The 13678-nt window shown below is 43.9% G+C and overlaps 1 protein-coding gene across 5 annotated transcripts in view; it reads right to left on the reverse strand.

Moving 5' to 3' along the window:
* The window catches only part of LOC108700461 (calpain-3), a 53289-nt gene extending 43631 nt beyond the window's left edge, over positions 1-9658 (reverse strand). For 3 of the 5 annotated variants that reach the window (XM_041574839.1, XM_041574838.1, XM_041574837.1), the window contains exon 1: positions 9150-9657. In XM_041574839.1, the coding sequence (XP_041430773.1) occupies positions 9150-9434 (285 nt within the window). In that variant the 5' untranslated portion in view covers positions 9435-9657. Of the gene's footprint in view, positions 1-9149 lie in introns of all 5 variants that reach the window. The other 2 variants (XM_041574841.1, XM_041574840.1) reach the window with 1 other exon arrangement.
* Between the last annotated feature and the right edge of the window lie 4020 nt (positions 9659-13678).

Below are 13678 nucleotides of genomic sequence, written 5' to 3' on the forward strand. Positions count from 1 at the left end.
ATATGTTTATAGTTGAATCAGTTAATAGTGCTGCTCCAGCAGAATTCTGCACTGAAATCCATTTCTCAAAAGAGCAAACAGATTTTTTTATATTCAATTTTGGGGCTAGACATTTTGTCAATTTCCCAGCTGCCCCCAGTCATGTGACTTGTGCCTGCACTTTAGGAGAGAAATGCTTTCTGGCAGGCTGCTGTTTTTCCTTCTCAATGTAACTGAATGTGTCTCAGTGGGACCTGGATTTTACTATTGAGTGTTGTTCTTAGATCTACCAGGCAGCTGTTATCTTGTGTTAGGGAGCTGCTATCTGGTTACCTTCCCATTGTTCTGTTGTTTGGCTGCTGGGGGGGAAAGGGAGGGGGGTGATATCACTCCAACTTGCAGTACAGCAGTAAAGAGTGACTGAAGTTTATCAGAGCACAAGTCACATGACTGGGGGGCAGCTGGGAAATTGACAATATGTCTAGCCCCATGTCAGATTTCAAAATTGAATTGCTCTTTTGAGAAATGGATTTCAGTGCAGAATTCTGCTGGATCAGCACTATTAACTGATTCATTTTGAAAAATGTTTTTTTCCCCTTGACAGTATCCCTTTAAGAAAGCCCTGAAGCCTATGTGCCAATCATATTTGCCATCTTTAGAATGCCACTGATTTGACTGACATTCCAAGTGGATATAAATTATATTACACTAAACATACGAAAAGTCTGTAAGATGTCATTAAAGTTAAGCAGGAGGGCTACATATTAAAGGGGTTATTTGTCTTCACAAAAGTAATGCTTCCAATTGGTAGACCACAAAATAATACATTCTCCCCCTGCTTTTTATTTATTTTTTTTGAAATTTACATTCACTTTACATTAAATTTTTTTGGGGGGGAGGTGACCCTCTCTTCCTTAGACATGAACATTTGTAGCCGTTTATAAAAGGCTGAGAACCGTTTCACAATTGTGGTTGAGTGTGTGTTGAAATTCTGTGCACTGTATATGGTTGTGACACCAAGTCTGCTGTCATGGGAACACAAGCACCGGCATTACACTTGCAAATCAAGTGCGCAACAACTACGTGAAAACACTAACGGGGGAATGTAATATGTGTCGTAGCCAAAAAAACGTTCACAGACACCTTTGCGAGTGTTGGTGGCCATGTTTGTGTCCTTTTTGACCAATTACAGACCTCAACGGCTTCCTCGCAAAGTTTGCGACCAAATGGTTGTTGCCAACATTCGCAGTATATGTAACATTTGCAATTTTAATTTCATTATCCTCTAAAGGGGGTAACAGTAACAATGTGGCATGCCTCCTAGCTGCATCCTAAGGAGCTGTGGGGACTCAAAGGGGCAAATTCACTAAGATGCGAAGTTGTGCCAGGCGCAACTTCGCCGCACTCCGCCGCACTTCGCCAGGCGTAGTTTCGCCAGCGGTTCACAAATTCACTAAAATCCGAATTTGCGCACAGGGGTAGCGTAAGGTTGCGGAGTTGCACTAGCGTTGTTTCGCTATATAAAGCGAAGTTGCGCTAGCGAAGGCTAATTTGCATACGGCGCGAAATTCAAATTTCAATGGAGGAACACGTATCTGCACTACAAATGCCTAGAAAACCTTCAAATCTGCAAATAAAAATTTTATTTTGCCCTACACATGTGCCCACTGTCTAGGTAAGTTGCCATGAGTCAGGAAATGTAGGGGGGAAGGAGGGGAGCCCAAAAAATTTTCGATCTTTTTCAGCCTATCAGCCATCATGTAGAAAACACGCCAGCGTTTTTTGGGACTTAGAAAAAATGTTGACTTTTTTTGAAACAATCCCTATCTACTCTATTGCGCTTCGCCAGGTCTGAGGTGGCGAAGGAAGTCTAGCGTAAAAGGTAGCGTTCAGTACACTGCGCGCATTAGTGAATTTGCGTAGTTTCGTCGCTAGCGAAGATTCGCCTGGCGTAAGGTTGCGAAGTAACACTAGCGAAACTACGCCAGCGTTCGTTAGTGAATTTGCGCTGTAGCGAAAATGCCCAACGCTAGCGAATTAACGCTAGCGTTCGGCGCTTCGCACGTTAGTGAATTTGCCCCAAAGTGCTTCGGTGCTTGAGGGATGCAGGCAGGGGCGTAACTATAGAGGAAGCAGACCCTGCGGTTGCAGGGGGGCCCAGGAGTTTAGGGGGCCCAGTGAGACCCTAATTAATTAGCAATTTTAATATATCTTGGTAAAATAGGCCAACTTATAAATATTTTGGGCCCTAAATTGAATTTGCTATGGGGCCCAGTAACAACTAGTTACGCCACTGGATGCAGGGAGGGTGTGCGCGGTAAAAGGCCGGCACTGGGACCATGCGGCCTGGGGGCGCTGCTTCTTGAAATCCGGCCCTGGTCCTACCTGCAGCCCCTGAGGCTCTGCCTTGTTTACCCCAGTCTGACACTTCATTAAAACTTACTATAATTCATATCCCACCAGATTTAGGAGGTTTATGGACATTTGCCACAAAAGTATTTATCATAAAGGGGGGTGACCTTTTGCTTTATGTTGGTTTATGAGTAATATGTGGATCCTGCAGATCTTGTGGATACCTTTCATCTGGGTGTAGTTAAATAACAGCTGCGAGTCGTATCACATGAACACAAGGTTTCCAACTCGACTGTCCCGTTGCCAAATGTCAGAGCCATAGAGCAGCGCACTTTACTGACAGAAGCCTCACACCATTCTAAAAGCTCATTTGTTACATTTGCTGCTTTGCTTTGTCCATTTATTCTCCAGTATTGGCTCCTAAGCCTGTGCCGCAAGCTTTCCATAGCATCGCACAATGTAAGATATTTCTTTATATGTAATATAGTGAGAAGGTTTCTACATTTTTAGTTAAATGTGAAGGAGCTAAACACATTTTTTAAAGGAGACCTAAAGCCTAAAAAAGGGTTATGGCTAGAATTTCTGTTATATACTGAGCTTACTGTACCAGCCCTGAGGATCAGCAGCTCTATAATAGTAAGGATCCTGGACTTTAAAGTTGTTTTCAGCAGCTCCCCAACTTTTGAGTGTCAGCAGGGAAACCAGAAAAACCTGGTGGGCCCCATTGCTCACGGCAACTCAGGTTTAGTGCTGATACCCCCCGTCCCTGCAAGAAGGAGACATTAGTAAGAGCTGGATTTTACAACTGGGGTGGATGCCCCGGGCAGCAGTGGGTCCTGGACACCCCAGTCTGATACTGAATGTCAGTGACACCAGGGTCGGACTGGGGAGCCCGGGGCCAACCGGGACTAATGTCCAGGGCCCCCTCCGACCCCCCTGCCTCCCTACTATGACGCGCTGAGCACACTTGCGCGAAGCCGCTGCTCGGTGTGCCTGCGTGTAGGCACCGCTCCTTACTGAAAGGTGCTGCGCGCATGCGCAAATGGCGCTATGCGGCACATAGAAAAACCTTTTTTTCTTTCAAGTATGATCGGGACAGGGGGGCCGGCCCGGCGGGGGCCCATTAGGGGTCGGGCCCACCGGGTTTTTTCCTGGTATCCCGCCGGGCCAGTCTGACACTGAGTGACGCTGCACATGTGACGCAAGTAAAATTGTGGCTCATCCATGACCCTCAACCCTGTGGCAACCGTAGGCTTCACCTGTATTTTAGGGCTGAACTCCACGGGCGTCTAACGTTGGCTCTCCTCGAATCGACAAAACGCAGGAGACAAGTCGTATGAAGCTGCAGCCGCAGAATCTAATTGGAATGAACGAATGTCTCTGTATTCCAAGATATGTTTGCCCTGAAAATGTTATGGATCTTTTTAAAACAACCAACAGCATGGAAGTATCTCAGTTATTTCTGTTAAGTACCCAGTAAGTGTTGCCATGTGATGGCCGCAAACTCAGTTTAAATGGCACCTGCTTTCTGAAGACTTTAAAAATATTCTATTGCAAGGGGGCTATTATTCCCAGGGAATTGGGCAAATGATTTGAGGTATATGTCCTGGGCTTTTAGGGCTAAACTCCTGCTAACGTCGGCTCTCCTTGTATCGACAAAACGCAGGGGACAAGTCGGATGAAGCCGCAGTCAGCAAAAAGTAATTGGAATGAACGAAAAGTAGCAGGTAAGTACTACACTCCATCAGGTCTGCACTGGGAGTCAAACCAGGCCCTGCCATTTCAAGTACATATAGGCCCAAATAGCCCTCAAGCAGCCCACTAAATAGTGACTGTCTATGGCATCATACAGCAGCCACTCTGGCATTTGCCAGAACCCACAGATTGCCAGTCCGGGCCTGCACTCCATCCGAAACAACGCGACTATCGGATGTAAAGGCGTCTTCATCCGACACTATTATCATGTCGTTCTTACCTGCTACTTTTCGTTCATTCTAATTCAATTTTGATGGCTGCAGATTCATCTGACTTTTCTCCTGTGTTTTGTCGATCCGAGGAGAGCCAACGAAAAACGACGTTGGAGTTCAGCCCTAAAAGCCCAGGACATATACCTCAAATCATTTGCCCAATGCCCTAAGAATAATAGCCCTCTTGAAATAATATTTTTTAACTCTTCTGAAAGCTGGTGCCATTTAAACTGAGTTTGCTGCCAGTGAGCATCACATGGCAACACTTACTGGGTACTTAAAGGGATACTGTCATGGGAAAAAACATTTTTCTAAAAATGCATCAGTTTATAGTGCTGCTCCAGCAGAATTCTGCACTGAAATCCATTTCTCAAAAGAGCAAACAGATTTTTTTATATTCAATTTTGAAATCAGACATGGGGCTAGACATATTGTCAATTTCCCAGCTGCCCCAAGTCATGTGACTTGTGCTCTGATAAACTTCAATCACTCTTTACTGCTGTACTGCAAGTTGGAGTGATATCACCCCCTCCCTTTCCCCCCAGCAGCCAAACAACAGAACAATGGGAAGGTAACCAGATAGCAGCTCCCTAACACAAGATAACAGCTGCCTGGTAGATCTAAGAACAACACTCAATAGTAAAAACCCATGTCCCACTGAGACACATTCAGTTACATTGAGAAGGAAAAACAGCAGCCTGCCAGAAAGCATTTCTCTCCTAAAGTGCAGGCACAAGTCACATGACCAGGGGCAGCTGGGAAATTGACAAAATGTCTAGCCCCATGTCAGATTTCAAAATTGAATATAAAAAAATCTGTTTGCTCTTTTGAGAAATGGATTTCAGTGCAGAATTCTGCTGGAGCAGCACTATTAACTGATTCATTTTGAAAAAAAATTTTTTTCCCATGACAGTATCCCTTTAATGCAAATAAAATAAAAATAATTGAGATACTTCTATGCTGTTGAATGTTTTAAAAAGATCTATAACATTTTCATTGCAAAAATATCTTAGAATAAAGAGACAAATGCAGGCTCTACCTCTGGAAAGTAAGGACATCAATACTGTAGTTGTTGGGTGTGGGGTATTGTTTCTGCTGAGAGAGATCAGTTACTCATTAATATCTGTGATGCAGACATATGGATTCTAGTTGGTAGCGCATAGATGTTGATCACCTAGGGGCAGATTTACTAAGCTCGAGTGAATAGTTTAAATCCAAAAATATTCGAATTTTGAAGTTATTTTTTGGGTACTTCGACCATCGTATTGGTCAAATTCGATCGAATCGAACGATTCGAATGATTCGAAGTAAAAATCTTCGACCATCCGATAATCGAAGTACTGTCGTACGCTAAAATCGTTTGACTCGTTCGATTTTACTTCGATTGTTCGATGCCCAAATTCGGTGAAAAATACTTTGAATTCTAAGGGGCCGATTCACTAAGGGTCGAATATCGAGGGTTAATTAACCCTCGATATTCGACTAGGAACTAAAGTCCTTCGACTTCGAATATCGAAGTCGAAGGATTTAGGGCAGATAGTACGATCGAACGATCGAAGGATTTTAATCCAACGATCGAAGGAATATCCTTCGATCAAAAAAAGTTAGCCAAGCCTATGGGGACCTTCCCCATAGGCTAACATTGACTTCGGTAGCTTTTAGATGGCGAACAAGGGGGTCGAAGTTTTTTTTAAAGAGACAGTACTTAGACTATCGAATGGTCGAATAGTCGAACGATTTTTACTACGAATCCTTCGATTCGAAGTCGTAGTTGAAGGTCGTAGTAGCCCATTCGATGGTCGAAGTAGCCCAAAAAAAACTTCGAAATTCAAAGTTTTTTAACTTCGAATCCTTCACTCGAAGTTAGTGAATTGGCCCCTAAGTATTTTAATTCGATGGTCGAATTTCAAAGTATTTTACACTTCGAAATTCGACCCTTGATAAATCTGCCCCATAATGAAGCAAAAATTGCATTCATCAAATATATCAAATCCTGCGCTTGATGAGCTTCTCCCATTCATTCCAGTGAATTTATTGTAAATTATAAAAACTGTTAAAAACAAGTTCACAGGACAATTTAAATACCAGCAATGGCAGTTAAATGAAATGAACAAAGGTACAGCTACAGGACCTGTTATCCAGAATGCTTGGGACCTGGGGTTTTCTGGATTAGGAATCTTTCCATAATTTTGATCACCATATTTTAATCAGATTTAACACAATAAAACATTGATTGTTTTGCCACCAGCATAGATTATAGCAGGCATTTTAGAATTGTTTGCTTATAATGGGCTCTATGGGAGATCACCATCCCGTAATTCAGAACTTTCTGGATAACCAGTTTCCAGTTTAATAAAGTTTTTGCGAACCCGGAAACTGTTAAGTGACCACTTCTGACAGGGGAAGAAGGTTTGAGAATTTTATGGTTTGCGCCAATGCACAGTAAGGGGCCGATTCACTAAGGGTCGAATATCGAGGGTTAATTAACCCTCGATATTCGACTGGGAATTAAAATCCTTCTTCGACTTCGAAGTCGAAGGATTTAGCGCAGATAGTACGATCGAACGATCTAAGGATTATTCCTTCGATCGAACGATTAAATCCTTCGAATCGAACGATTTGAAGGATTTTAATCCAACGATCGAAGGAATATCCTTCGATCAAAAAAACTTAGGAAAGCCTTTGGGGACCTTCCCCATAGGCTAACATTGACTTCGGTAGTTTTTAGGTGGCGAACTAGGGGGTCGAAGTTTTTTTTAAAGAGACAGTACTTCGACTATCGAATAGTCGAATAGTCGAACGATTTTTAGTTCGAATCCTTCGATTCGAAGTCGAAGTTGTAGTCGAAGGTCGAAGTAGCCCATTCGATGGTCAAAGTAGCCCAAAAAACACTTCGAAATTCGAAGTTTTTTTACTTCGAATCCTTCACTCGAATTTAGTGAATCAGCCCCATAATGTAATAAAACTTCTTGTTGTTATGTTTACTCCAAAATATTAGGACACCTTCAAGCTCTTCTTTAGTGATGGGCGAATAAATTCGGCAGGCGCAAATTCGCCAGCGTCAAAAGAATTTAGATCGTGTTGGAATAGTCGCTCGCGTCAAAACTGTTGCGCTTCAACATTATTCGGAAACCCATGAAACCTTAATGTGGACGTCAAAATTGACTCGAATTGACGAAGGCCTCAAAATTCTCGCTTCGCAAATTTTTCGCTGTTTTGAGAGAAATTCAAGGATTTTTCGGCCAAGCGAAACAGGACAAATTCCTCCATCGCTGCTCTTCTTAAAAATGGGCAATACGCAATTAAAATTTGCAACGCAATAACCGTTTAAGGAAGAGAATTATATTGCAAAATGCAGATATTTATTCTTATTTGTGCAAATTGTTTTGTTCTTTAAGATTTTTATTACATTCCCCCGATTGTCCCTTGTTCTGAGCGTGGGAGGAAAGGGTGGGAGGCAAAATATCCCAGACTGTGTGTTAGAAGCAGGATCCCCCACCTGCAGGGGACAGAGCCCACCTAATAACTACACCAGTCACATTGCAGCTTTCGTATGAGCAACAAAATAAATTCAATGTCTCAGAGTAATAAAAATAGACTCCGGCTGATACCCAATACCTTGAGAAAGGCCAGTGGTACATGGGGTGCTCTTTGCTTTCCAACTGATAACTATGTTGCTTTACACAAATACATATTACTGCCTTTTAATAAAACAAAAAGGAATATTCAAATAAAATTCATGGTTTTGATAAAGGATCCAGATTAGAAATTACACAGGGACCTTCACTCGGACAGCCCTTTCATTGTTTTTAATTTAAAAAAACAAAATTCTGTTCACTCCCAAGTAGTTTTAGTGTAACCTCCCAACATTGTGGTGTTGCATCCTCACTACCCAAGCCTATCCCCCCATCTCAGTTAGAAGAGGGGACCCTTGTATAACCAGAGGGATTATGCACTTCTTCTGCTCAGGGCCCTAAATTTACACTATCCATATTCCTTCCTTGAATGGCCGCCCCCATGGCTACACAGCAGCTTGTTTATATAAACTATAGTAGTACTTATCTGTTATCTACTGTGTATCCTGTGCTTGAATGGCTGCCCCCATGGCTACACAGCAGCTTGTTTATATAAACTATAGTAGTACTTATCTGTTATCTACTGTGTATCCTGTGCTTGAATGGCTGCCCCCATGGCTACACAGCAGCTTGTTTATATAAACTATAGTAGTACTTATCTGTTATCTACTGTGTATCCTGTGCTTGAATGGCTGCCCCCGTGGCTACACAGCAGCTTTTTTATATAAACTATAGTAGTACTTATCTGTTATCTACTGTGTATCCTGTGCTTGAATGGCTGCCCCCATGGCTACACAGCAGCTTGTTTATATAAACTATAGTAGTACTTATCTGTTATCTACTGTGTATCCTGTGCTTGAATGGCTGCCCCCATGGCTACACAGCAGCTTGTTTATATAAACTATAGTAGTACTTATCTGTTATCTACTGTGTATCCTGTGCTTGAATGGCTGCCCCCATGGCTACACAGCAGCTTGTTTATATAAACTATAGTAGTGACTGAATTTTCTTTCCATATTCATCTTATTTACACTGCTAATTAAACCTGAAAAAGTGTTACATCCTGCAGTGATGTCATGTTTTACATAATATATCATATCTATGATGTAAAACATTTTCATATTCATATATATATATTTCTTAAGTATTCCAAATGCATAAAATGAAGTGGAAATATTAAAAAGGGGAAATACTAGAAAACAACACAGTCTCTTTCTCAAGCTATTTGCTAGTGACATTATAAGCCATGTTGAATCTGAAGAAAAGGGGCACTTACTGGAGGCCTTTTCCATTCAAACTTGATGGGGAAATTCTGGCTGTAGAATAAAGAACTTTCATTGGGTGGAAACTCGCGATCTTGAAAAAAAAAATTTCTCTGCAAACATTTCTTTCTGAGCTCCTCAAAAGTTTTGTCTCGTCCTCCAATAATTGGCAAATTCCTGCTGATAATAGCCGAATAAATGCCTCCTCCTGGGGCAGCACCATCACCAGCACCGCCGGCCACTGCCGACCCAGATTCAGCATTATTCTGTGCTACCGCTGGAAGGGTTCCTGAAGGCATGGAGGCTTCTGATAGAACAAATAAGCACAACTTTCACAAGTCCTGAGTAGAGCAGAGAGGAAGTGCTACTTCCCTGGGTTGCACCGCTGTGACCACAAGTTATAGTTCAGAAATCTGTGTCCAAAGGCAATGCCCCCAAAGTTCAGTTATTTAAACATGGACGATCTGTCAGCAGGTTGTTGTGTGTCCTGTGCCTGGGGCTGTCACTGAGGCGTGTGCTCTTGGGACAATTCAGCAAGTGAGCTAAAAATAAACAGATGCAAAAGCTCTTTCCTGCAATCTCATTCCTGTAACCTTAATGTGGCCGTAGGGAACTTCCATGTGCTGACTGCTTTGACTTTCACTTTCTATGCTTTCATTTTACAGATTGGAATGTATAATAATGTATTTCAGGACATTACGGAATTAGAGAGGGGACAGAGAAGGGCAACTAAGCTGGTAAAGGGAAAATCTTAGCTATGAGGAAAGACTGGCCAAATTGGGGATGTTCACACTGGAGAAGAGGCGTTTAAAGGTCTAAAATAGAATAAGGCTAGAAATGCTGTATTTTGTATACTAAATATAAACATGAACTTACTGCACCACAAGCCTAATCAAACAAATGATTTAAGCTTTTAAAGTTGGCCCAGGGGGTCACCATCTTGTAACTTTGTTAAACATCAAGACCAAGACTGTGCACATGCTCAGTCTTGTCTCACTCAGTCAAAGCTGCTTGAGTTCTGCATGGCTGGGAAGTAAGGCGGGGGCTCCCCCTGCTGTACATAAGTATGATTGTTTCCCTGCAGAGCAGTTAGGGACCGTCTGACAATTCCTATCCACAGCAGTAAATGAAGGGAGAATTTCATTGCATACCGTCAGGTTTCTTACAAAAACGGTACACATTTTTTAATTAAAGGATATTGGAGATAGGTTTCTTTTTCATTAAAGAAAGTAAAAATGGGATTTTGTTTTTTGCCTTTACATGCCCTTTAAGGGGTGATATGATAACTATGTATAAATATATAAGGGGATCATATAATAATCTCTCTAATGCTTTATTTACCAGTAATTCCAACCAGCTGACACAAGGTCACCCATTCCGACTGGAAGAGAAGAGGTTCCCTCTAAATATTGGGAAGGGGTTTGTTACAGTGAGAGCTGTGAAGATGTGGAATTGTCTTCCTGAATCAGTGGTACAGGCTGATACATTAGATAGGTACAAGGAAGGGTCGGATGCTTTATTCACCAGTAGCTCCTCCCAGCAGACAGGAGGGAGCCAATGAGATTAGAGGAGGGAAAGGGGTGTTACAGGGAGAGGTGGAAAGTGAATCAGGGGTACAGGCTGATACATTAGATAGGTACAAGGAAGGGTCAGATGCTTTATTCACCAGTAGCTCCTCCCAGCAGACAGGAGGGAGCCAATGAGATTAGAGGAGGGAAAGGGGTGTTACAGGGAGAGGTGGGAAGTGAATCAGGGGTACAGGCTGATACATTAGATAGGTACAAGGAAGGGTCGGATGCTTTATTCACCAGTAGCTCCTCCCAGCAGACAGGAGGGAGCCAATGAGATTAGAGGAGGGAAAGGGGTGTTACAGGGAGAGCTGGGAAGTGAATCAGTGGTACAGGCTGATACATTAGATAGGTACAAGGAAGGGTCGGATGCTTTATTCACCAGTAGCTCCTCCCACCAGTCAGGAGGGAGCCAATGAGATTAGAGGAGGGAAAGGGGTGTTACAGGGAGAGCTGGGAAGTGAATCAGGGGTACAGGATGATACATTAGATAGGTATAAGGAAGGGTTGGATGCTTTATTCACCAGTAGCTCCTCCCAGCAGACAGGAGGAAGCCAATGAGATTAGAGGAGGGAAAGGGGTGTTACAAGGAGAGCTGGGAAGTGAATCAGTGGTACAGGCTGATACATTAGATAGGTACAAGGAAGGGTCGGATGCTTTATTCACCAGTAGCTCCTCCCAGCAGACAGGAGGGAGCCAATGAGATTAGAGGAGGGAAAGGGGTGTTACAGGGAGAGGTGGGAAGTGAATCAGTGGTACAGGCTGATACATTAGATAGGTACAAGGAAGGGTCGGATGCTTTATTCACCAGTAGCTCCTCCCAGCAGACAGGAGGGAGCCAATGAGATTAGAGGAGGGAAAGGGGTGTTACAGGGAGAGCTGGGAAGTGAATCAGGGGTACAGGCTGATACATTAGATAGGTACAAGGAAGGGTCGGATGCTTTATTCACCAGTAGCTCCTCCCAGCAGACAGGAAGGAGCCAATGAGATTAGAGGAGGGAAAGGGTTGTTACAGGGAGAGCTGGGAAGTGAATCAGTGGTACAGGCTGATACATTAGATAGGTACAAGGAAGGGTCGGATGCTTTATTCACCAGTAGCTCCTCCCACCAGTCAGGAGGGAGCCAATGAGATTAGAGGAGGGAAAGGGGTGTTACAGGGAGAGCTGGGAAGTGAATCAGGGGTACAGGCTGATACATTAGATAGGTATAAGGAAGGGTTGGATGCTTTATTCACCAGTAGCTCCTCCCATTAGACAGGAGGAAGCCAATGAGATTAGAGGAGGGAAAGGGGTGTTACAGGGAGAGCTGGGAAGTGAATCAGTGGTACAGGCTGATACATTAGATAGGTACAAGGAAGGGTCGGATGCTTTATTCACCAGTAGCTCCTCCCAGCAGACAGGAGGGAGCCAATGAGATTAGAGGAGGGAAAGGGGTGTTACAGGGAGAGCTGGGAAGTGAATCAGTGGTACAGGCTGATACATTAGATAGGTACAAGGAAGGGTCGGATGCTTTATTCACCAGTAGCTCCTCCCAGCAGACAGGAGGGAGCCAATGAGATTAGAGGAGGGAAAGGGGTGTTACAGGGAGAGCTGGGAAGTGAATCAGTGGTACAGGCTGATACATTAGATCGGTACAAGGAAGGGTCGGATGCTTTATTCACCAGTAGCTCCTCCCAGCAGACAGGAGGGAGCCAATGAGATTAGAGGAGGGAAAGGGGTGTTACAGGGAGAGCTGGGAAGTGAATCAGGGGTACAGGCTGATACATTAGATAGGTATAAGGAAGGGTTGGATGCTTTATTCACCAGTAGCTCCTCCCATTAGACAGGAGGAAGCCAATGAGATTAGAGGAGGGAAAGGGGTGTTACAGGGAGAGCTGGGAAGTGAATCAGTGGTACAGGCTGATACATTAGATAGGTACAAGGAAGGGTCGGATGCTTTATTCACCAGTAGCTCCTCCCAGCAGACAGGAGGGAGCCAATGAGATTAGAGGAGGGAAAGGGGTGTTACAGGGAGAGGTGGGAAGTGAATCAGTGGTACAGGCTGATACATTAGATAGGTACAAGGAAGGGTCGGATGCTTTATTCACCAGTAGCTCCTCCCAGCAGACAGGAGGGAGCCAATGAGATTAGAGGAGGGAAAGGGGTGTTACAGGGAGAGCTTGGAAGTGAATCAGGGGTACAGGCTGATACATTAGATAGGTACAAGGAAGGGTCGGATGCTTTATTCACCAGTAGCTCCTCCCAGCAGACAGGAAGGAGCCAATGAGATTAGAGGAGGGAAAGGGTTGTTACAGGGAGAGCTGGGAAGTGAATCAGTGGTACAGGCTGATACATTAGATAGGTACAAGGAAGGGTCGGATTCTTTATTCACCAGTAGCTCCTCCCACCAGTCAGGAGGGAGCCAATGAGATTAGAGGAGGGAAAGGGGTGTTACAGGGAGAGCTGGGAAGTGAATCAGGGGTACAGGCTGATACATTAGATAGGTATAAGGAAGGGTTGGATGCTTTATTCACCAGTAGCTCCTCCCAGCAGACAGGAGGGAGCCAATGAGATTAGAGGAGGGAAAGGGGAGTTACAGGGAGAGCTGGGAAGTGAATCAGGGGTACAGGCTGATACATTAGATAGGTACAAGGAAGGGTCGGATGCTTTATTCACCAGTAGCTCCTCCCACCAGTCAGGAGGGAGCCAATGAGATTAGAGGAGGGAAAGGGGAGTTACAGGGAGAGCTGGGAAGTGAATCAGGGGTACAGGCTGATACATTAGATAGGTATAAGAAGGGGTTGGATGGTGTTTAGCAAGTGAGGGAATACAGGGATATGGGAGAGAGCTCATAGTACAAGTTGATCCAGGGACTGGTCCCATTGCCATTTTGGAGTCAGGAAGAAATTTTTCCCCTCTGAGGCAAATTGGAGAGACTTCAGATGGGTTTTTCGCCTTCCTCTGGATCAACTGGCAGTTAGGTAGGATACAAAACAG

This window comes from Xenopus laevis, chromosome 8S (genome assembly GCF_017654675.1).
Source record: "Xenopus laevis strain J_2021 chromosome 8S, Xenopus_laevis_v10.1, whole genome shotgun sequence".
NCBI lineage: Eukaryota > Metazoa > Chordata > Amphibia > Anura > Pipidae > Xenopus > Xenopus laevis.